At 39.8% G+C, this 23,162-nt stretch overlaps 5 protein-coding genes across 7 annotated transcripts; 3 read left to right on the top strand and 2 right to left on the bottom strand.

Moving 5' to 3' along the window:
- Positions 1–516: 516 nt before the first annotated feature.
- On the top strand, positions 517–5,057 carry LOC118436583. Its single transcript, XM_035854987.1, has 5 exons — positions 517–1,028; positions 1,094–1,398; positions 1,486–1,936; positions 2,017–2,312; positions 2,384–5,057. Exons 1-5 carry the CDS (start codon positions 622–624, stop codon positions 2,536–2,538), a joined length of 1,614 nt encoding a protein of 537 aa, XP_035710880.1. The 5' UTR covers positions 517–621; the 3' UTR covers positions 2,539–5,057.
- A 136-nt stretch (positions 5,058–5,193) lies between these two features.
- On the bottom strand, positions 5,194–8,000 carry LOC110853937. Of its 3 annotated transcripts, none has more exons than XM_022102307.2 (6): positions 7,510–8,000; positions 6,906–7,385; positions 6,645–6,764; positions 6,399–6,578; positions 6,156–6,311; positions 5,194–6,080 (listed from the first exon to the last, which is right to left on the bottom strand). In XM_022102307.2, exons 1-6 carry the CDS (start codon positions 7,775–7,777, stop codon positions 5,392–5,394), a joined length of 1,893 nt encoding a protein of 630 aa, XP_021957999.1. In that variant the 5' UTR covers positions 7,778–8,000; the 3' UTR covers positions 5,194–5,391. The 3 variants fall into 3 exon arrangements, with proteins under 3 accessions (XP_021957999.1, XP_021958001.1, XP_021958002.1); XM_022102309.2 differs by having other exon boundaries at positions 6,906–7,369; positions 7,510–7,647; XM_022102310.2 differs by lacking the exon at positions 6,906–7,385 and having other exon boundaries at positions 7,510–7,993.
- Positions 8,001–8,159: 159 nt separating this feature from the next.
- On the bottom strand, positions 8,160–15,894 carry LOC110854097 (probable serine/threonine-protein kinase DDB_G0282963). The gene is made up of 6 exons (XM_035854796.1): positions 15,597–15,894; positions 15,443–15,519; positions 15,125–15,364; positions 9,306–15,058; positions 8,780–9,212; positions 8,160–8,702 (listed from the first exon to the last, which is right to left on the bottom strand). Exons 1-4 carry the CDS (start codon positions 15,758–15,760, stop codon positions 9,873–9,875), a joined length of 5,667 nt encoding a protein of 1,888 aa, XP_035710689.1. The 5' UTR covers positions 15,761–15,894; the 3' UTR covers positions 8,160–8,702; positions 8,780–9,212; positions 9,306–9,872.
- A 177-nt stretch (positions 15,895–16,071) lies between these two features.
- LOC110854222 lies at positions 16,072–16,990 on the top strand. Its single transcript, XM_022102633.2, has 3 exons — positions 16,072–16,399; positions 16,478–16,543; positions 16,619–16,990. The coding sequence occupies exons 1-3, from the start codon at positions 16,260–16,262 to the stop codon at positions 16,740–16,742; spliced, it is 330 nt and encodes a 109-aa protein (XP_021958325.1). The 5' UTR covers positions 16,072–16,259; the 3' UTR covers positions 16,743–16,990.
- A 4,200-nt stretch (positions 16,991–21,190) lies between these two features.
- LOC118436520 lies at positions 21,191–22,845 on the top strand. Its single transcript, XM_035854798.1, has 3 exons — positions 21,191–21,930; positions 22,000–22,215; positions 22,295–22,845. The coding sequence occupies exons 1-3, from the start codon at positions 21,293–21,295 to the stop codon at positions 22,668–22,670; spliced, it is 1,230 nt and encodes a 409-aa protein (XP_035710691.1). The 5' UTR covers positions 21,191–21,292; the 3' UTR covers positions 22,671–22,845.
- The last annotated feature ends 317 nt before the right edge of the window (positions 22,846–23,162 follow it).

Below are 23,162 nucleotides of genomic sequence, written 5' to 3'. Positions count from 1 at the left end.
GTGCATGTCTGCAAACGAAACGGCGTATGTTTCACATTTACACGTACACTGATAATGAGCAAATTGCACCGTCTTGATAAATCCATTAGTAATTGGAACAAATCAAATTCAAACCATTATTTGCACGACCCTATGAGAGCGAACATATTGAACAGGTAAAGTTGATGGTCACTACCTTGACCATCAGTTATGCAGGAATTTATACAATAAGGTGAAATAGAGTTCAATCAAAATGGTCAGCCAAGTGCACGCAAATGTCTGCACGTAATCAATTCTAATGAAGACATCATAACTTCGTCGAATCTGGAAGGAAAACTTGGTCGCATTTAAATAGTTATGATATGTACATACTTTAGATTACTACAGGTGTGGATAATATGTGTCGATGACGTATTTTCGTAGTCGTTTTCGCCCACCAATTACTCCTGGGTTTTTTATATTCGAGAGACGAAGAATGATTCGAGTGGATGACTGACTATATATTTATTACAAATTTTATTAGATGACAAGACGAAGACTAATTCACCGCTGGAGCTGAAAACTCAACCATTACATACAAACTTTTAAAAACTTATTTAAACTTTAAAAATTAAGGAGGTGTGAAAAACATTGTGCATAAAAATGTCGGATTCCTGTAATTTTAAGCATTTCCTCAAACGTAGCGTCACAAAAGTTAAATTATTGACATCATTTAATTTTCTGAGTTCCGTGTCAACTTTTTGTCTTAAAGTTTTATTAATTATCATACTCTTACCAATTTTTGTTTTATTGATATGTCCTGTTTATCTATCGAGATTTGTTGTGATTGCTCTGAGTAAATTGGTGCGTCCAGATTTAGTCAAAATACTCGGTGTGCGTGACATGTTTTACGCGATTGACGATATTACAACATGTCCAAAATCTTCAATCGTCGTAACATTGGTTTTCAAAGGGCAGCTAAAAAAGGAAATGATGATCAAGTGTTTTGAGAAAAGTGTGACAAAACAACTTCCTAAAACGAAGGCTTTGATGTATCCAGAACTAAAGAGGTGAGAATTGCGTTATGAAAATGAGTAACATGCATAGTAAAAAAAATGTGCCATGAATTTTTCAGATATTTGGTGAAATGGCTTGGCTTTGTCTTTTGGAAAGAGGACAATGAATTCTCTTCCGAAAATCATATTAAATACGTCGACACAACTCAATTTAAAGGGGAAATTTTAGATGAAAAAGTTTTGTCAGAAATTGAAAAGCGATTAGTTCAGGAACCATACCTAGAAAAAAGGAGTCCGTGGTGTATCAACATTTTACAAAATTATGTCCCTCAAGAATTCACGCAAGGTGTTCAAGACGCCAATAAAAACTTTGTAAGTGTTGATTCCTCAAATGTGGAGCAATATTCCGTGGCTTTGTTCAAAGGTGAGACAACTTAGAAATCAATTACTTACGTACATAACTTTATTTAAATATGCAAATTTTAATCACGAAAATGGTGCTCAATTTCAGTACACCACAGCTTCGTGGATGGTTTTTCTATTCTCAACTTGATTATGAGAGAGTTTGTCGACGTTCCGGAAGGCCAGCTATCGATGCCAAGTTTCCCCAAGAGAAGCCTCCTACGGACTCTGCTGATCAATTTGGTCCTTATATTTAAAGGCCCTTATGACACGGTGTCAGATTGCATGATGGAACATGACACAAATCCTTGGTATCTCACCAGAGAAAGAGTGACCAATATTATAAACTCTGCAACATCGCAACGTATTCCGACTCAAAAAATCAAATCCATTGCCAAAGCGAATTGTGCAAGTTTTACTGGAGTGGTCGTGGCTGCAATTTCTGGAGGCATTCGACGGTATATGCTCGAGCGTGGGGAGAAAGTCGAGCCAAAATCTATGTTCACGTGCCTGGCACCATTTCCTGTTCAGGGTCATCCCGATACTTTAGGAAATTATGTGTAAGTTGATACATTTTGTATTTTCATGGGTTTAATATTAACCCATTTTTGCTACAAATTCTAATTTTTGTAATCTACAGGTCCGACTGTTATGTAAATTTCCCCATCGGAATTTCTGACCCATTGCTCAGACTTAAAGATGTGGAAAGACAACTTCATGAGATTAAGCATTCGACTCTGGCTCTCTCAAGTTTCGCGATGCAGCCAATTTTCGGTGGTCTTTATCATTGGATGGTTAAGTATTGTATGGAATTTGCGATGTCGAAATCCACAGGAATATTTTCCAGCTTTCCTTGCCCACGAGAAGAGTCCATGGGGCCTTGTGGGGCAGTAATGGACACATACTTCACTGGAGGACATGATAGCCCCGGAATTGGTATGTAATTAAATTTGACTAGCATTTTGAAAAAAAATCCATATTTATTTATATGTGGGATTCTTTTGCAGGGATTCAATTTCTAGCCTTAAATTATAACAAGGGTTGGAAACTCAAAATTCAAGCGGATAAAGGAACGCTTGCCAGTGATGCGGAAGTGGGAGCGTTGTTGGCTCACATTTTGAAAGAACTTGACAATTATGAATCTAATTCATATGATGTTTAAAGTATTGTCAAAGGAACCCCCTGTTAAAGGAACGGCAAGAAATAGAGTACATGCTTGTATCTCCTTTTCACCTTGTCCATGGTTTGAATTACGTAAGCCTTTAAAAATCATTAAATGTAAACCCCAACTTAATCAATTAGCTATTCGCTTTGTCGAAGAATTAAATAATTTAGATGTTGATATCCAAAAATTTGAATCGTTACCAATCAATACCAAAGTCAATGAGTTAAATTCTTTATTACTCTCAATACAAACTAAAGTATCGTGTCCTTATGACAAGGTTATAAACGATGGTGAACCCATTTGGATGAATATTACATTGAAAAGGTTATTCAAAGCTAAGCGCAAAGCAAAAAAGAGTAATAATGTCAAGCTAGTTTTCGAGTTACAAAGCGAAATTAAAACGCAAATTTCCTTTGCTCAGTCTGAAGTGCGTAAAAATTCAAAGATAAGATACCTGGTATGAATTCATCCGAATGGTATCATTTAATTCGTAAAGTTTGTGGTCTAAATCCCGTGTCTGCCATCGACAAAATTAAATTAATAGATCTGAAATTTAGTCAGCTAACTGATAAAGAGCTAGCCGATGTTGTAAATTCACATTTCTCACTAATTTGTAACACTTTTGATGAATGTGAGTCTATTTCGCTGTGTCCACTCCCTCTAGACTCTTCCCCTATTAAAGTCAGTGCTCATGAGGTAGCGAGAGTAATTAGAAAACTAAATAAGAAAAAGTCCAACTGTCCGAATTTAGTCCCTACTGAGCTTATAAAGTACGCTTCGAATTTCTTGGATACTGTGGGACCTGTTGGTCACCACCCTACTCAGTTGACAGCCTGCTACGTAAGTTGTCTCAACCTGATGCTTGGGCCCTTTAATAGCCATTATCCTCAATGAATCTTTTGCAACTTTTACTGTCCCTGATTGTTGGAAAATCGGTTTCGTCACCCCCTTACTCAAGAAAGTAACTTGTTCATCACTTGATGACGTCCGTGCGATAACTCAAACTGACGTATTTTCAAAAATTGCAGAGAGTTTTATGTTTGACAGGATTTATTCTCAAATAATTGATAAAATCAACGTTAACCAATTTGGTGCTTTAAAAAAATCGTCTACTGCGCATTATTTAATTCAAATTAACCATTTTATTTTAAAATCAATCGAAATTCCTGGCGCTACAGTTTTAATTGCTGCTATTGATAGTCTCAAAGCATTCGATTTAGTTGACCACTCGTTGTTGGCCGCACTTCTTGTTGATCTTGGTGTACACGACATTGATATTTTATGGTTATTATCCTTCTTAAAATTTCGTAAGCAGATTGTTAAGTTTGAAAAGTCGTTTTCAAATCCCAAGAGATTAACATGCGGTACACCAGCCGGTACCAAACTAGCTGCTCTTCTGTTTATTATCTTAATTAATCCGATTCTGAATGCATTAAAAATCAAATTACTTGATATTAACCCCAATTTTTGTATAGCTGGATACATTGATGATTTGGTTATTGCTGAAAGAGTTATTGGTAATGCACCCAAATTGCAATCTGCACTCAATATTTTGAGTGAAGAGTGTAAGGCAGTTAAAATAACGCCCAATCCTCGTAAATGTGAAATATTGGTAGTTAATTTTGGTGGAAGAAGAGTTAATTTTCCTACTAAGTCCTTTTGTATTGATTCAGTTCCTATACCCGTTGTAAAGAGCTTAAAAATTTTAGGGGTGACTTTTTGCCCAAATTTTAGTTGGGATAGTCATATAAAAAACATTGTTGCGAAAGCAAACTCTAAATTATTTCAGTTAAGAAAATTATTCAATGCTGGCTTCTCCAGTAAAGAATTATTAATAGCTTACGGTGCATATATTCGGTGTAATCTTGAGTATTGTTCAGTTGTGTTTGGCTCTGGCTTGAACCAGAAATTAGTTTACAAAATTGAAAGTGTTCAGAAAAAAGCTTTAAGTATAATTTTCCGAAAACGAGTTGATCATTTAAATTATGTTGAATGCATGCAGGAAGCTGAGTTGATAACTTTAAATGAAAGGAGAGAATTGGCTCTTAATAAATTTGCTTACAAATTATTTTTTGGTAGGTATAGGCACTTTTTGCCGCAATTCCAGCGTGCTTCGTGCAGTGGTGTGTCATTGAGGTCAAACAAGGATTTACTATTTCAACCGGTAATTAAGTCGTCAAAATTTAAAAATTCCCCCATTAATATGATAATCAGCAAAATCAATGACGAATGGAAATCAAAATCCACGGTTTTTGGCTTGTCATTTGAAGCTCTAACAAATTTGATAGATTATAGCTAACTTTATACAAACTAAGAGTAGATAATATCTTACGTACATATATATTGTTAAGTTAAATATAGTAATTTAGCCCTTAGTTATTGTTATTTAATCATTTAAAGTAAGTTATTTCTGTTTGTAAGCTCACGAAAATAGGCTAGTGTGCTATGCTAAAATTTCATTTTGTGCATTCCCTAGTATTAGTAAATGAGGGTAATAAAGGCTATTATTATTATTATTATTATTATTGTCGATATCCTGTTTTAGGCGTAGGCGCTTATTTATGTAATTATGTAAACTGTTACCGTTTAGATCTCATGTTTATGCAATAGCATATCAGAGGTCTAAAAAAATCTCGAGGATACTCGCATATGTATGTACATGTTTAGATGTAAAGTATTTATTTGTTAATAGTTTCAATAATTGTCTCACATCAATACCACAGTTTAACATTAAATACTCACTTAATCACTCACATGGAGCATAAATATTTTTTACATGCATTGGAAAATCAATAATTTCAAAAGATTATTTCCCATTATCTTCCACACATTTGTAGTCTTCTTAATATTCTATTGTTCTTTACCCCTCTTCTTCTTCTTCCTTCGACTTTTTTTGCTACCCTTTCTTCTTTTCGAATGCATTGACGCTTCATTGGCCCCCGCAATTGGGGGCAGTCCTGTTTTCTTGTCCCAAGTTTTCACCCAATTTTTTTCAGCTTTCATAAATTGGTTGGGTCGCATTGGAGGCAAGTGTTTAAATGGATCATTTTCATTCGAGTCATCATACATGGACTCAATGTAAATTGGGTACGGTAATGTCAACGGACTATTCTTCTTGACCTGATTATGACCATGTCGACCAGTCGGCCTCGGTTTTGATTTTGGCCGCTTTAATTTTTTTGGCACTACGCGACGAACTTCTCCCTCGCAGGTTATGTCATCTGCACAATCTTCTTCCAAGATTCGTTTGCTTATTTGATAACTATTTTCGACCGAGCTCCCTTCCAACGGTTGCTGATGACTTTTTGTTCTCAAATCCGCTCCGGGATATTTGCTTGGCCATGAAAATAGTTCAGCATTATTATTCCTGAACGGATTTAAGTAGGGAACGGTATGCGTTTGAGATAGTGGTTGGATATTAGAACGCTCATATTTAATGTTCACGGGAGGAGTTAATCCCATTTTGTAGGTGTAAGCATGAATTCCTTTGTAAAGCTCGACATTGACGTAGGGACGATTTACGACGTAATCCGTGAATACTGGAAAAAATGGACGGACTTGTTAAACTTTTTCGTAATCAATGAACAGATGAATGATAAGCAACTTATCATTACCTCCTTTAACAACGGAAACAATGTTTTTCACATTATGATGAACTTTATCCAGACGAATCATCAAATCTGCTTTGGGACCAAGCGGAGCAGGGACAAAGTGGAATTCTGGCTTTTTCCTTCGTTTTTTCTTCTTTTTCTTTTTTCGTTTCTTTTTCGCTAATTAGAAAAAATATGATTAGAAATTATTGGAGATCAATTGTTTTATTTGGCTCGTAATAAGAAAATATAATAAAAAATACTAACAAGCGTCAGCCTGGACAGCAATGGTCGCCTTATCTCCTTTGTCTCCTGCTGGGGTTGTGGGGGTAGGAATTACTTTGACTTCTTGTGAAACCTTGCTGCTGACATCAGAGCTTGCATTTTCTTTGGATTTAGAGGCGTTGATTACTTCTTGGTCTTCATCAGCAGCTTCTTCAGAGGAGTCTATGGATTCATAATTATAACTGCTCTCAATTTATTTGTGCAATAACATAAAAGTGCTATCAATACCTTTAGTTTTGTCATCCTCCGTATTAACATCATCCTCATCTTCCTCCTCGTCATCGTCATAGTCCTCCAACTCTGAAGTGTCCCCAGTTGGGGGGTAAACGATGTTAGGTGGCTTTTCATCTATATGAAAATAAATGAAGCATAATTAAGTAATTAATTGGCAAGTATTTTCAATCTCTGCTTCATATTTGATGAATTAATTAATATGCGGATGGATTTGTTGCTGGATTTGTTAATTTCATAAATTAAGAACAAACGGACCCTTCGTCTTGTTTGATTGTTGTGCTGTGTCTCGCACCATAATCAAGGATTCAGGCGCTGGAGTCGTGATACTCTTTCTTCTGATTACGGTCACACTGTACACGTGAGGCTGAGAAAAATTTCGCGAAGGTAATGGTAAGGGTAAGTGGAGGAGTTGGGTGGAATTTAAGAATGAACTTCTGAATTTGTAAGGTCTTGACGTGGTGGTTCTCGTCGCTCTCGTTGTCGTTGTTCTTGTCGTCAGTTTGTTGAGTGAAGAGCGTCGTGGTAATTTTGTCGGACGTGTAGACGTCTGTTTTTGTGTAGCATTTTTATTAGATGGTTTTTGTTCAGATTTTATAAATTTCTTGGAAGAATTTTTCATTTGTGGCGAGACTGATGTCACTGATTTATGCTGTTCAGGTTTCGAGGGCTTGGTAGAATTTCTTCTTCGGACATCTTGGTCCTTGATTTTGCGGGCCCTACTTTGGCGTTTTGAAACTTTATATTATTTATTTAATATGTACAAATCTCACAATGCATAATGGAAATTTGCATGATATTTAAAGATTTTGATTTATCTACAATAATTAATTGCGTGTAGTTGTAATTTTATATAACTTACTTCCAATGCTGAGCGTAAAATCGTCACGATTTCTGATTTTCTTCCCATCAATTGTCACATTTCTCACTAATTTCAGGTAAACAGGGTATAATTTATTTGGAGGGACAAACTTGTCGTTATTAACATCTTCATTTTCCGGTGGTCTGTTAATAAATGTTTGATATGTGTGAATTGGTATCCCATCGAAAACTATTGGATGTATTTCTTCTCCGATGGTACAAAGAATCACAGTTATTGTCACTAACGAGAGTTCGTAAAGAAATCTCATTTTGGAGAATTATCATTTACATCATTCCGCAACAAGCTCTGCAACGCAACGCACACGAGCTTTGCAATCTCTACACAATGTAAATACAAATCTTCAATTTATTAACTGATCCTGTTCACTGATGCGAATATGTAGATGCCTTAAAAAGTGATTTTTCATAAAGATTGGAAACGCATGAAATCTCATGTAATTTTCATGCAGGAGCAAGCAGGATTTTTATTTCGCTAGAAAACTTTGAGGTTAATGAATTGAATTGAAATGATGAGGATGGTGGGATTGCAGGATAATAAAAAACAACAGGTCCAAAAAAATCCAGTTTTGCCAGATTTACAATAGCCTTGCGTATGCAGTCAATAAAGTAGAAAAGTTACGTAACATGCAGCTCTTTGAGATTATTTTATTGATTACCCCTCTTTCAAGTTTTATTATAATTAGTTAAATTGATGGTTTAAAAAGTATAGCGAATTAACACCACAATTGTTCTACCAGAACTGTCCATTTCGGTTTCTTCGGTTTACTGCTCGTTCTTGGTAATAATACTGCAAAGGTTTTGTCGCCATTACTGGTCGCCTAGTTCTCACGTAATTATTGGGGACGTAAGTTACGGATGGGGTTTGATATCTATTGTACATCATTGGTCTGGTCATCATTGTGTACTGACTATTCATCATTGGGGTCACTCGTCGCATCGGGTAAGTAGTTGCACGCTGTGGGTATTGTGACATTTGGACGGCCATGACACGACGGTTATTTCCTCCAAAAGATGATGGACGGGGGTTGGACATGACATGGATTCTGTTAGAGACTGGCATTTGCATTCGGTTATTGGACGACACTGGGTACCTGACCACCGTGTATGAGCCCATAGGTCGACGAACTACCTGAGCACCGGGAATGGCGGAACGGAATCCTCCTTCTCGCGAAACTAAAAAGTTTAACAGTGGTTAAAAATAGCTACGTATACATACTTCTATATGGAAATAATAATTTGTATCCATATACCTGATGAAGTTTGGCCATCGCCATATTGGATATCGGAATGGACGACATCGTCATTGTAATCTTCATCGTCTTCATCTTCGTCATCCTCCTCTTCGTCACTATCGTCATCTCGGAATCGACGGATTGGAGGGGGAGTATTTGGTCCATGTTGAGTTTGAAGTTGATTTTGCGGTCTTCGGAAGGCTCCTTCGGGCTGATATTGATTTTCTGGACGCTGCTGATATTCACTTGTATCTACTTCTCGAAATGACCATTGTGGAACTTCTTCTGAAGAATCTCCTAAAGGTTCGTCATCTGCTATATCCGCTTCATCTGATTCCCCTGATTCGTCCTCCATCCGGAAGACAACTTTTGGGGAAAGTGAGGCTCGTGGGGCTGGAGTAATGACCCCCAAAACGGAGAAGAGAACGAAGAGGGCTAATAACTTCATTTTCTGTGTAATATAGGACAAAATAAAAATATGATAAGATTTTTGACCGTTTGCAATCTAATAGTGTAAAGAAAATTTATTTTTTTAAAAACGAACCGAAATTGCTTATGTGATTCAGGTTTCGAAGTCCAACAATGACTGGACTCTTAGGCAATGGTACTTTGAGACCAAATGCATAACCATCACAATATGGATCGATGAACCGAACTTTACAGGTTTTTGACTTCTATACGCGTATACATACATATGTTCAAAGCAAAGTAATAGGTACATAGGTACAAAGTTGCAAAAAATTGGGATAAGCGGAAAGATGAAGATCATGAAGATGCCAGCCAGGACCAGTTTTCGATTTCATCTTGTGCCAGATCCACCTTACTTTCATCTTCCGACACCTTTGCCATCAGTCCAATATTATTAAATGCCCAATGTGAGGTTCTTGACTCCTAATTGTAAGGAATTGCAGTAATCAAATACTTGTACCAATGCAAAATCCGGTTACCGGTAAACCAGGAATAAGGCAAATAATCATTGCATAAAAACAAGTTTAAATCCAGACGGATGATGAGCAATAAAATGGACATGTTATTATTTTATGAGAGTTTTTTTAGTTTCAGAAATTTATTTTTAGAACGTAAATTTAGTATGAAATCAGTTGAAAAGAAATCATTTGGTGCGACCTTGACCAGTGGGTTGTTGTTGAGTATAATACCCACAATTACTGTTATTATTGTTCGAAGATGTTCCTCTGGCCAAATTTGCCATATTATTGCTGCCCCCGCTACTATTTGTACTGGCTCGATTCTGACTGTTATTGGAAGTGACCCCAACTGGAGTCGAGTTGCTGAGTGACCCCGTCGTCCCAGAGCTGGCGATAGAAGAATTTCTTTGTTGTTGAACTTGATGCTGTCTTTTGTCATTAATTTCTGGGAAAATAGTACTTAAATTGAAATTCGAGACGGAAGAAGTTCCTTGCTGACTGTGGGAAAGTCCTTGCTGCGCCGAATTATTATTATGGAGATGATGAATATGGTGACTTTGATGGGTTTGGGGGTGCTGAAAATTATGTACATTCTGCTGCTGTTGATGAGTATTTCTAGATGGAGTACTATTTTCGAACAATTGTTCATAATTTTGTGCGTGCGGGTGAGAATGTGGCGTTGGATTAGTATGAAAACTATATCCCGATGTTGCACTGGAAAAGTTGTCATTAAAGTTAGTTGTGTATGGATTGGAGTGTTGCTGAGAAGTCTGTGTTTGATGTTGTGCATTAAATTGATGGACATTTGCAGAAGAAGACGCAGACGAAGATGATGATGGTTGGAAGAAATTGTAATTATGCTGTGTTTTATGCAGCGAAGAAGATGATGATCCCCATCCTGGCTGTGTCGAGCTGCTTAAATTTGGTGTTGATGACGTTATTGGATTTTTTCGAATTAATGCCTCCGCACAGTAATTGCTGCTACTAGTTTGTCTGCTTAAAGTGTGTGGATGAGGTTGCGGTTTAATGCTGCTGGGACTATTGGATGACGACGACCCTACCAACTTGCTAACAGAAAATGGATTGGTTATCGCAGTTGGAGTATTGTTGTTGTTGGGCTTAGAATTACTTCCGATGGTGAATGGATTGTGTGATGGTGTGGTGGAAGAAGCAGTTTGGTTGTTATCTGTCATCCAATTAACAGGACGATGAGATGAAGTAACATTTGGAGGGGGCAGGACTCTGGCGTTGGTGTTAGTGCTGGAATATACAGGTTGTTGTTGTGCAAGGCTTGACTGGTTATTGTTATTATTATTATTTGAGACCACAGATGAAGTAACAATAGATGAAGAAGATTGCTTTGTCGGCTTTACTTGCGTTTGTGAAGAATGTGTGTAATGATGTGAATGCTGCATTATTTGCTGGTGCTCTGTACTAGAATTATTTTGGGCTTGTTGTTGCTGAATTTGGACATTTCGTGAATTTGGTAATACTCCAGTGCTATTATTATTACTATTATTGTTAATTTGCTGATTAGGGGCAGCAGATTGACCTTGGCGAAGGTTATTATTGGTTGGATAGTTCGAAACTTGCTGCTGACATTGCTGAGCCTGGGATTGTTGTTGCAAAGGGGTCTGAAAATATTGTTGATTTTGGTGGTTCAAATTAGAGACTGTTTGTTGAGGGGGTGGCTGACTCCGAGGTGGTGGCACGGTGGGAACATTGCCATAGTGGTGGTGACCACTATGAATACTGGGGGCAGGTTGCGTTTGGGGGTTTGCGCTTGGTGGAGGATTAGAGGACGTATGCATTTGATGTGACTGCTGTGAATGGGAAGGAGGATTATTGGATGGCATTTCAAAGCTATTGTAATTGTCACAGTTAACATCTTGCAGATAAAATGGGGTAGGTCTGGACGAGCGAGAATTTGAGGGGGTATGTTGTACTTGGGAAGTATTATTATGGGGGTGTGTAATCAAAGGTTGTTGCTGCTGCTGCTGGTTGTGATGGTGTTGTTGTTGGTGCGGTATATTGTTGTGGGGTTCATGGAGTGTTCCAGTGCTGGTAGTGGGGTTAGAATTTATCTGCGGCTGTTGAAATTGCTGAATTTGACTTGAATTGTTGGATCCACTTGCAGTAGAAAAATTACTAAAGTCCATACTGTAATGGTCATAATGCGGATTGCAGTCAACCGGAAGTGGAAACTCGGCAAATATGTTCAGATTCACGTTATTATGATCAAAAGCTTGTTGGTTTGAAGTAGAATGTCCGAATAAATTAGTTGGCGGAAGTGGGGCAAAAATATCCTGGGTGTGGGATGAGGTGGCAATATTTCGACGAGGAGATGTCTGAAGAGTTTGATTGGGCTGAAGGTGAGAATTTTGTGGGGGGAATTGGTTAAAGTTTTGTATGGGTTCGCATATTGGAGCAGGGATCTGCTTAGCACCACTTGCAGTAGATTTCTTATTGGTTTCCTTTGAAGTTGAACGATCCTTCTGATTGCGTTCTTTTCTAGAAGTTGATGATGAATTGGATGGACCCTCAAAAGAATTTGCATCTCTAGCGGTGGAAGTGGTGTTACGGGACTTTCTCTGACTTGCTGCAGAACTCTTTCGCTTTTCAGAAGATGATAACGACGGTTTTATCGTAGTTGGAGGTTGTTGAGAACTCTTTTGAAATAAAAAGTAATCCACATTTCGTGGAGCTTGTGAAGAATTATTGGCAACTTTGTCTATTGAACTTTGAATTGTGCTTGCTGTCGAACGTTTCGAACCAAACGGCTGTGTACTAGTAGTATTTGCTGTGGACGAGGATTGATGATTTCCCATCATATCATGAACTTGAGGACGGAAAAGTTGTCTAGTGGAATGACTTGGAGTCGTTGGAGAAATTTTAGCAGCAGTTGCCTTTGGTGGGGTAGAAATTGTGGCTGAATAACTAAAACTTGTAGAATTTCCTTGGCTTGTTATTGCAGAATTATTGTGTTGAGACGTTGAAGTTATTTGCGAAGAAGTGGATGGCAACTTTGACATAAGATTTGCCCGAGGAATTGTTGGGTATGTGAAATTATTGCTGTAACTTTCTCCAACAGGGGGAAGATTTTCAAGTCTGGCTGTACTTTCACCACCACCAATCGTTCCGTGATGACGATCACGATTTAACTGAAATTGAATGTTCTGAATATTCTCTTGAACATCAAAATGCTGCTGAATATTATAATGTTGGTCTGCCGTTGATGAGGGCACCGCATTCGAATGGTCAATGTTTAATGGAAACACTGCATCAAATAATCCTCGGCTCCGCGAATTTTCTCCTCCTCGGAACAAATCCTGATCAGTCATTCCAGAAAATGGCAAGGAATGATGAAGAGCACTAAAATCTAGAGAGTCGCTAAATATATTAAACTCCTTAAAGCTTTGTTGTCCACCAGAGTAGGAGTGAGACCTTCTACTTCCACTCTCTTGCAGAGATTTTGGCGTCGTAGGCATTTCACATGGTTTCTCAGTCACAACTGGTTTTGTCGTCTTGGTTGTGATAATCTCCGATGATCGTTGTGGTACGGTCATTGGTGCAGAGACAGGTTGAACATTGCTAGCAGAAACTTTCGAAATTGTGGATGATGATGTGAGGATTTCGGGAGTACTTTTGGGTGGTTTGCTGTAAGGCTTTTCTACTGCTTCCATTGCAAGCGTTCTGTATCCAAAAGTTTGAGCAGAGTGTCGATTGTTCTGGCCAATTTGTGAGACTGGGACCGAGTTATCTTCAGGGAGCATAGAATCAATATAGAAAGAACGGTGCTGTGTTTGTGAGTTGTATCCATGTCGTGGATTATTTGTCATTATGTTGTGACCTTCAGAAGTAGAAACGACGTTGTCTTTCGGGAGAAGTGGAAACATGCTGAGAAACATTTGTGTTGGGGAAATTGGCGATTTTGGTGAATTTGTAGGGTCTCCCCAGTTATCTCCTAATTCCATCAACTCGCCATCGGGAGCATCGATAAGGTCCATACTTCGGGAAATACATTCACTAATTTTATCACCGGAAACTGTTTCATTAGGGGGCGAGATGGTTTCTTGGTGATTCGTAGGAGACGGATCTCTATTCATGTCTACTAGAGCTTGGTCAAATCTCACTTTTGATGTAACTTTGTGAGATGTTGAAATATCAGTGGTCGATACAGAAGAGTCTTCTTTATTTATTTCATGGCTAATATTTTCATGACTAGCAGTGTTTGAAATCTTTCCATCTATCGTGGGGGGTTCATTCAGGTTTTCGTTAGATTTATCTGAACATTCAGCAGAATCGCTCTGTTCCGTCCTGGACTTAAGTTCACAGAGTACACTGGCAGGACTAGGAGCGTCTACCAAAGAGGTTGATTGGTCAACCTCCATAATTTCTTGGTCAGGCTCATGTGCAAAAAGTTGAATTTGCATCAATTCGCTAGAGTTTGTACTACAAGATTTCTCCATCAGAGGTAAATTGGGTTGAATAATTGTTGTTGTTGATGGCGTCATCGTCTCCGATTCCACAACTTTCTCCATAACGGGTTCAGAATTTTGTACATTTTTATTAGCTGTCGCCTCGCTTTCGGCAATTTCTTTTTCACTAGATGACTTTTCCTTTTCTTGAATTTCTACCATAGGTGTTGTTTCCTCTACTTCCACGCTCGGGATGACTGCATTATCCTTTGTACTATTTTCAACAGAAATTACGCTGTCAACGGCCGGTGTCACAGTTTCTGCTTGCAAAATCTTCTTTTTATGTCTCCTTTTAAACTTAATCTTGGGAACTGGTTTCCTAATCATGGTAATCGGAATCTTGTGTACAAATCCAGGAATACTATTTGCCTCCAAACCAGAAGACATGAAGGAATGATTTTGACCTAAAGCTATTCTTGTTATCACAGGTTGATGGACATTTTGCATTACATTCGAAGTGACGAATATCGTTTGTAAAGGAAGCATTGTCGCGGTCGTTGACTTTGGAGGTTCAGTGAAAACTGCGGTAATTGGAGAATTCGTCATCAAAGGTATCATGGTTCCGTTTGGGAGAAGGCAAGCGTTCGTCACTACTGGCTGTTGCTGAGGTGGAGACTTGTTTGGGGAAGAAACATTAAGTTGTTCGACATTATTTGGTGCAGTCACTGCTTTCTTTGGTGACGACCCCGGTACTTTTGTTTTAGTTGGAATTGATTTATTAGGCGTTTTCAACTTTGTGGACGGTTTTAATTTTTTGGGTGTGGGAGGAGTACTTTTATTGTCGTCTGATTTCTTAGCAGGGCTTGCAGAGGAGTCTTGTGCAGGTCCATTAATTTCTTTGAGAGGGGTTGAAGATGAAGAGCTTGTCGTGGTAGTGTCATTAGGCCTGCATTCTATAATTACACCAATTAATCCATTCATTTATTCGTTAGTAAATGTTAAACTAGCCAAAAATTTACCATTAGCACCAGCATCTTCAATTTCAACATTTGTAACTGAATTTTCTTCGTCAGAGACTTTCTCTGCAGATGAATTTTCTTCTGTGCATTTTCCACTCCACTTTAGTTTTCTTTTGCCCAGGCATTCTATTGACGGACCCAATGGAATTGGAATATTTGCAGTTTTCAGTAAGCTTGTGAGTTGTTTTACTCTTAAAATCAGTTTGTTAACTTCATCCTGCAGTTGTTTGATTAGTTTGCCTTTAATGGAAATATAAATAAATATTAGAATATAATTTCATTAGGTTCCCTATCTTGCATCATTAATAATATTCATACATTTTTCATCCGTTTCAACTTGATGGCTTACCAACCGAGAGTTTGATAAGCGTAAGTCTTTGACAAAGTCGGTGGCTCTGTTAGATTCAAATGGAAAAATTTGAGTAAATTAGATACATAATTTTATTACATTTATGTAAAACCACATTTGCACCTTTCAAGTATGTCAATCTTTGGTAAGTTTTTAGCTGGATCGTAACTTGGTAAAAGTTGTGCGAGAATGTTAAAAGCTTCATTTAGCTTTTCTCTTCGCCGTCGCTCCCACTCTTTACACTTTGGTTTATTCTTTTCCTTCTTAAAATCCTTCTTAATTTTCATTCTTAATAATTTTTAAATCGCAAATCACAATTTTTGTAAAACACAAATCAAGTGTTAATTCATTAATTAATAATTTTGTTTCGGAAGTCGCAAATATAAGAATTGTATTTAATAATTAAATGTTAGCTACAATTTTATTAGAATTAAAATCTCATTTATTTTCTATCAATTTATTTATTTCATATATATTTTTTCAATTTAATACAGAATATGGTTTCATTCATTTCCACTTATATACTACAACTCGCGGTGTTTACATCGTCCTTCAAAGAAAGAAACACTTCATTTCATACTTGCACTTTCGTTAATAAAAAAAATCTGTACAGTTGACAACACAAAGATTTGTGTTACACATAATTCTTCATCTGTACATATAAAATATATTAACAAATCTTATTTAATTACATAATCGATGGTTAAATTGTACATAAAACATTTTTGGTATATGTGAATTTTGTAGTAATAAGGAAGGATTATTGGTAACAAAAACTATTGCAAAATGAGCGACGTCGAAAGTGAAAATAATAAAGAAAATAATTATAATTCCCATACTTCAATGTATAAATTGGATATATCTGTTATTGATGAAAATATAGAAAAATGCAATAAAATTTTTTACGACGCCTTGATGCGCAAAAAGTAAGCAAACTTATCATAAATCTGTTTAGTTTTATCAAATTATTTGTTCACATTTCATATTTTTAATGCGATTGTTAGGCGAAATATAAGTCGTGACTGGATGCAAATGAATGTTCTTGTGAATCAGCATTTACTGGAAACTTTGTAAGTCAAACAACTAAAATCGGTTGTACTTTTGTATGCATGAAACACAATTACAGAGGAACTTTAATTTTTAAGGTCGTTTCGGACAATGATACAGAATCCAAGAGTCGACGACGGAGCTTCTGATAAACAAGATAGTTATCAATGTCAAGACATTGAGTTGAAACAAGTATTAACCCAGAATTCCGAAATTGACTAATTGTTTGAGAATTCAGAAATTTATGGCATTTGACCAGATTTAGAAATTGAACGCATTTTAAATGATGATAATACTTGACAAAACTGTTTAATTTGATGACCTTGACCAGCTCTTTGAACAATAGACAGATATCAACTATTTTATAATGTGACAATTGTATTACGCTTATTATTCTAGTCTATTCATCCATTATGCATATATGTATGTACAATTTTATACACGGACGAAAATAAAATTATAATTTTAATTATGGTTCAGCTACTTGTGTACTACATACTTTATTGCATTTTTGCACATATCCATGAAATCATTTTACATATATGTATTTCGAAAAAGCTAAACGACCAGCGCCGTACATAAGTGTCCCTATCTGAATATTTAAAAAACTCTTTTAATTGTAGTTGTCCTAAAGGTAAAAAATCTCATCCAACTCTCGTCCGGCTGGAAGAGATCCCAAAATAGCAGCCACATTTCCACGCTGCACTGCAATACTCATCCTCTGGAGGAGAAATGATGTTGCCCTCTTCTCCTCCGTAACGATCGTGATCCTTGATCCGATTTCCTTGATAAGGGACAGGCCCTCTTTGCCCCACACTCCTATCGTTTCAATGGCTACAGGAACAAAGAGGAATCTGTCCTGAAGGAATTCATATTTCTTAATCTTGGCGTCCTCCGCTCTTTCGGCTGCCGCACCAGGATGAACGCAGGTTTGAGGGAGGTAAGATGGTGCGAAGGTGTCCGAACATGTAAAGTCCCAAACCAAGGGCCTCCCTCTCGCCCATGGGACTAACGTTAGGCCGTCCGGCCTCTTCCCGTCTTGTCGAGAACAACCTGGTGGCTCTTTGATAGCTGGTGCTCCAGCAGATCGGAGCGCTCTCCAAATAACGTCATTTGCCGCGAATAACGACCCGCGCTCCTCTTACACTTTAGGCCATGATAGCCTTTTGTTGTGACCTCCGCTCCACATGGGCATTTATGAGAGTGGCACACGTCGCATCCAAGGCGAAGCGCGCAAGCGACTCGGAACGTCTCGTTGGGGAGAAGCGTCCCAAGTTGTGGCGAAGGGATGACATTTAGCCACGCCCCCACATGTGGCTGTCCCATAGCAAGGAGTCGGGCTTTATCCTCCGGTGTAGGTGCACTATTCTTGAGGTGCTTGATGGCGGCCTCCTGTTGAGGCTTCTCCCATGCGGCCTGAATACCCCTAACTTCGAGCGGGGGGAGTTCCGCCGGTCCCATGGGGTTCCACCTCTCTTCTCCTTCCTGCTGTGCGGTGTCGGTGCCATGTAGGTATGGCGGAAGTAGGCGCTCAACGAGGGGCAGGGCGCTGTAGGCGGACGCTAGGAAACACGGAATCGCCACGTCTACAGCACGCCTGACCCCCTGGCCACCTTCACTGACCGGAAGGGAGGACTGAAGCCAAGATTGCGGGGAAAGGAAACAGTTGAGAATCCCCTCCATGGACTCCTTAAGTTTGGCGTCGTAGAGGGTGAGGGAGTCAAATCTCCGCCAAGTGGGGGCCCACCGCAAAAAGTAAATGAGACGCGGTGTAGAGACCGAAGCTCGAAGAAGGAAAAAGGCGGAGTGGGAGGAGAGGTGAAGAAGTCGGGCCCCAAGTGTAGCTAATTGTTCGGCCTTCGCCCCCAGTACAGCCTCGATCGACTCGTCGGTGAGAGGAGCACCCAGGAGTACGGCGGCTTCGGGGGAAATCTCCTGTATTCCCGGTGCTGCCCGACGAAAACGCTCCAAAATTTCAAGGCGGGAATGTTCGTCCGCCCCTAGCACACCCACTTCACACTTGGCGGTGTTCAGGCGAAGACCAACTTCCTCGCCCATGCGGATAATGGTGTCCAGCGCGACTAACACTTTTTCTGGGGTGTCCGCTATAGTGGCATCGTCCAAATACCACAGGTTTAGCTCCGTTTCGACGGCGAGGATGATGGGTTGAACGACGAGCGCAAAAAGGGCGGGACCTAACGGGTCCCCTTGTTGGGCCCCGCAGCGGGAGGAGATGGGAGTGTCGCCATAGTATAATTGAGACGGAAAAGAATAAGCCTGCGATAAAAAACTGAACATTGAGGGGAACCTTTCATGAATAATGTAGAGAATTGTATCCCGCCGAATCTCGTTGAAGGCGTTGTTAAAGTCGACTTTCAAAAAGGCTTTAGATGTCGTATGGGCGTGTCCCCAATAGATGTGGGCCGCATGTGCCGCCGCTTCGGCACCCCCCCTTATCCCCACCCCCAGTTGATGGGGTGCTAGGTACTCCACAAGGTCGGGGGACATTCTTTTCAGTGCGATTTTAGCGGAAAGGCGGCGCCATACATTTCCAACCGCAACGGGCCGAATCCCGCCAGTTTTCTTCTTTAGAGCGGTGAGGGAAGCTCCGTAGAAAATCGGGCAGAAAGGGACTGGAACATTCCCGCTGAGAACAACATTTATAAAATTTACGATAGCCTCAAGTAATTTTTCCCCCACTTCCCCCTGCCCAGTGGCGACAAGGTCTTTCAAAATTTGCGGGCGAAGGGAATCAAGGCCCCCCGCTGACCCAGGCGGAAAGCTTGATATCGCGGTGGTGATTTCTATAGGGTCCACCGTTGGTGGTTCCGAATTATTTAGTGGTTCGGGATATGCGGTTGGTTCCGGGTGTGGCGGATGCTTACTGAAAAGCGCATCAACTGTCTCTTGGCTCCTTGGGGCTATCGTGTCGTCGGAACAGGCAAGTCTAATTGCCCCCCGGATATCACCATCCGCCAGTTTCGCCTCCACTTTCTTTGTCACATTTTCCATCTCTCGAGGGGGCTTGGCGGGAGGTCGTGGGAGTCGTGGCGTTGGGGCTGCCTGCTCCAACAACCACCGGGCAACTCCTGACTTGACCCACGTCGTCAAATTCTTGACCTTGTCGGTCTTCTGGGGAACGGGAAGGCTTACGTAAGGGAATAGAAATAGTTTGCCCCATGATTCTTCGGTTTTGGTTGTGGTCACCTCCTCCAAAACCTTCGTTAGGGCACGAGCAACTTCCATTCTCGCCCCTTTTGGAACTCGTCGCAGTGTGGGTGTGGTCATTTTGAGTCGACTTAAGACTTCCCCCCAATCGTGGCACTGCCTCCCCAGATTGTGGTGAGTCGACCCACCGCATGCCTTCATAAAATGTATGGGCATCTGCTCCAGTTGTTCGACGACTGACAACGTCGGGCAACAACTCCTTGATATATTTTCCAAGGGTGGTCTCGGCGACTCCACCCTCTCCCGATTCGTCAACAAAAACTGCATAGCGGGAGAAAACATCCGCCTTCCTTATTCGCGAGTTCGTATCTGGGATTAGGGACTGCTGAATCCACCGGCGAGCTGAGAGAAATGTATCCTTCTTGGTCACACCAGGGGAAGATGGTGACACTGACGTTCGGCGGCGAGTCGGGACGGAGAGGGATGACGTGTCGAACTGAGTAGAACCGATTGCATGAACTTGAGGGACGGGGGAAACAACTTCATTCGTAGAAGTTTCCTCCTCTACAGAACTAATCGCTGAGAAGTCGCGGTCCATGAGCGATTTTCGGTGGCGGCCCTTAGGTCGTGGTGGCGCTGACGACGTGTCCCCCGGTGGTTGTGATTCATTGTCGGGAGGATCACCAAAAATTCCATCACGTGACGACATGGCGACCTGTACCGGGCCCTGCGCGCGAAGAGAGGCCAATTGGACTCACACAAGGACAAGAAAAATATCAGTATTTATTTGGACGCATTTTTTTCCGTTGTCCCCGAAAAAGAAAGAATGAAAAAACTTTCTTGCCTGATTCAGGCACATAAAGTGCATGAGTATGGCCAACCCCGCAGGTCACGGTCACTCAGAACTCCGCGCCGTGCCCTGGGGGTGCAGGGACCACACTCCTCCACTACTGAGTAGTGGTATCCTCCGTGGTAAGACTAGTAGAGAGAGAAACGAGTCCACTCGAGAACATAGGGGTGTAAGTCCAGTCAAAAAAGTACTAAATCCGACGAGGCCTAAAAGGTCACCAAGGCGAGCAAAATCCCCCAACTTCCACTATCACTACTCCAGAGGGCTTAATGGGGAAGTGGCAATCAACTTTCTAGAGGTGGGGGTGGTCAGGAACCTCTAAAACTTTAACACGAAAAAATATTCTACGAGAGCAAAAAAGGGACGTGCTCTCTCCTGCTCCTCCTGCCACTTGTTGCTAATACATATGTATGCAAATCACAAATTAAATGCAAATTATTGGATCTCTGCCGAATCAAGTTGAGGTTTTCCCATTGGGTTATTTCCTCTACATTAAAGTGTACTTTCTTTATATCATCTTATCAATGTGGTTGTGTGAACAAAAGTCAACCAAGATGTCAGATGTACCCAAAAAATCCAGTAAATCACTGAACAATATGTCAATTAAATCATTATCCAAAGTTGCTTGACAACTCTACCAATACTGCACAATCATGATAAATTACAAATAAAATAAAATCATTCAAGTCAAGATTTGCAAGCATTTCAAGCATAATTATACATAAGATACTAGAAGAAAGCCACCGCACTTAAAATGGGCTTATTACTCACTCACCTCACGCCCGAAGATTCAATTCGGAACATTGCATATGAAATGATACGTCAAAAATCTGAACAACAGGGAAACTCAGCTTCACTCAAATCATTTTCATCAGCACCGTTTGAACCTTTGTCAACACGGTCAATTTCCGGTTCGAACTCGGACCTGCATCCCTTGTCTCACGGATTAAATCTCGACAGCTTAAAACCCTTGGAACTAATCTCAAATGAAATCGAAAAAGTTTTTTCGACCAAAAGCCAGAAACAGTTGCAACCCAAGCAAGGAATATCTGTCGAACTTTCGAAAAAGCAGACAGCGTCAACTTCCGGTTCTATTTCGTTTCGTAGGTCAAATCAATCTGAACAAGTGAAAAACAACCGTCTAAATAATAATGCTCAAAAAGAGATAGCAGAGAAGCAGTCCAAGACCCGAAAACCTGAACCATCTTCAAAATCTCCGTTTCGCAAAATATGTCCACCAAAGTCGGAAGCTGAAATTGGAAATGCTGTTGGATCAACTTCTACAAAAAGTTTGACCAAGAGCAAATCCAAGACAAAGAAATTGCTGAAAACGATGAGCAGCCGAGATATATTAAATGAAGTATTGGGAGACGGGGCAATCGTTGAAAATAAGTGAGTACAGCATGCTATTTCTATTTTGTAACAATTAACTCAAAGTACTAATTAATTGTTAATATGCAGCCACACAGTCGACATATCAGCAAGCTTCAAGTATCGACCAGACTTTACGGCAACATTTATATACAATTACAACCCCACTACAAAAATGGAGTCTTTCAAAACCAACTGTGGTCGGGATAAGCTGGCAAAGATGGAAATGCCCCTGGACAAAAATGGGAACCCGGATGCTTCCCAGTTTATTAAATCTTTGGCCAAACTGTCTTCAAAATATGAGGGGTAAGTTACATAAATGCGTCAGTGTTTAAATTAATTTATGCATATTTACATAAGCACGTTATATTTAATGGATTTACAGTACGATCAACTTGAACAACTACAAAATCACAACGGATAGCGATCCAAGTCGACGTCTAAAAATCACGTCGCTCGACATTCGATCCAGTCCAATGATTGTGCAACTTTCACCCAAGGGGATCAAAGGCATCACTGTTTTGAGATCCACGACCAAATTGAAAGTACATGGAGAGACTGAATTTGAAGGCGATGACGACAAAACTATTTTGTTCGAAGGGCAAAATTGTGTGGGCATGAAAATATATTCGCCGGAAGGGAAGGGGAAACTCTTTGTGTGTATTCCGACCTCTGTAGCGGCTGAAAACGCTGAAAACATCGCCCCCGTCATCACCACTTCTGAGGAAAATGGTGTGCTTACTAATGCTGTAACTGCATAGACATAAATTTAATGTTTTGCTGATAAACATTCACAAAATTCAATTGCGTATGACAAAACAAACTTCTTGTAAAATGCGATATATTCATTTCTAAAAAAAAGTTAAATCGAGTTATTTCATGGAAGTATTTTTTCCAAACAATGGATTTGCTGGGGTTATGGTCACTTTAAATAAACAACGGAAAGGATAATCCTAAATTACTGTGGCCTATTATTTCAACCCATTCTCTGTCACGGCTTAATTATGGTTACTCTCCATTTTGACCATGATTTGACGTGATCTCAATGACATATGAGATACGATCTCAATTAATGACAACTTCCCATCCGGTTTGCTATTGTCTAGATCATCAATGTCATCATAGCTTTGTTTAATTATGAGGCAAGTTGGTACGATTCGTAACAAACCGTAGTACGCATCATCCCGATATGCACGGATATAGTAAATTGCGATACAGTTGGTTGACGGTGGCAAAGGCAAATAAATATGTAC

Source organism: Folsomia candida, unplaced genomic scaffold (assembly GCF_002217175.1).
Source record: "Folsomia candida strain VU population unplaced genomic scaffold, ASM221717v1 Fcan01_Sc009, whole genome shotgun sequence".
In the NCBI taxonomy this organism is placed as follows: Eukaryota; Metazoa; Arthropoda; class Collembola; order Entomobryomorpha; family Isotomidae; genus Folsomia; species Folsomia candida.
The sequence above is the reverse complement of the archived record's forward strand: the minus strand, read 5'-3'. Positions and strand labels throughout refer to the sequence as shown.

Excerpts from the sequence above, each read along its gene's own strand:
- LOC118436583 (XM_035854987.1), top strand. The coding sequence starts at position 622 with ATGTCGGATTCCTGTAATTTTAAGCATTTCCTCAAACGTAGCGTCACA. Across the intron at positions 1,399-1,485 it reads TTCCGTGGCTTTGTTCAAAG|TACACCACAGCTTCGTGGAT; the intron begins GTGAGACAACTT and ends GCTCAATTTCAG. Across the intron at positions 2,313-2,383 it reads ACATGATAGCCCCGGAATTG|GGATTCAATTTCTAGCCTTA; the intron begins GTATGTAATTAA and ends ATTCTTTTGCAG.
- LOC110853937 (XM_022102307.2), bottom strand. The coding sequence starts at position 7,777 with ATGAGATTTCTTTACGAACTCTCGTTAGTGACAATAACTGTGATTCTT. Across the intron at positions 6,579-6,644 it reads GGAGGATGACAAAACTAAAG|ACTCCTCTGAAGAAGCTGCT; the intron begins GTATTGATAGCA and ends ATGAATCCATAG. Across the intron at positions 6,312-6,398 it reads TGCTGTCCAGGCTGACGCTT|CGAAAAAGAAACGAAAAAAG; the intron begins GTTAGTATTTTT and ends TTTTCTAATTAG.
- LOC110854097 (XM_035854796.1), bottom strand. The coding sequence starts at position 15,760 with ATGAAAATTAAGAAGGATTTTAAGAAGGAAAAGAATAAACCAAAGTGT. Across the intron at positions 15,520-15,596 it reads AAGATTGACATACTTGAAAG|AGCCACCGACTTTGTCAAAG; the intron begins GTGCAAATGTGG and ends TGAATCTAACAG. Across the intron at positions 15,059-15,124 it reads TGAAGATGCTGGTGCTAATG|AATGCAGGCCTAATGACACT; the intron begins GTAAATTTTTGG and ends GTGTAATTATAG.
- LOC110854222 (XM_022102633.2), top strand. The coding sequence starts at position 16,260 with ATGAGCGACGTCGAAAGTGAAAATAATAAAGAAAATAATTATAATTCC. Across the intron at positions 16,400-16,477 it reads GACGCCTTGATGCGCAAAAA|GCGAAATATAAGTCGTGACT; the intron begins GTAAGCAAACTT and ends TGCGATTGTTAG. Across the intron at positions 16,544-16,618 it reads CAGCATTTACTGGAAACTTT|GTCGTTTCGGACAATGATAC; the intron begins GTAAGTCAAACA and ends TTAATTTTTAAG.
- LOC118436520 (XM_035854798.1), top strand. The coding sequence starts at position 21,293 with ATGGGCTTATTACTCACTCACCTCACGCCCGAAGATTCAATTCGGAAC. Across the intron at positions 21,931-21,999 it reads GGGGCAATCGTTGAAAATAA|CCACACAGTCGACATATCAG; the intron begins GTGAGTACAGCA and ends GTTAATATGCAG. Across the intron at positions 22,216-22,294 it reads CTGTCTTCAAAATATGAGGG|TACGATCAACTTGAACAACT; the intron begins GTAAGTTACATA and ends ATGGATTTACAG.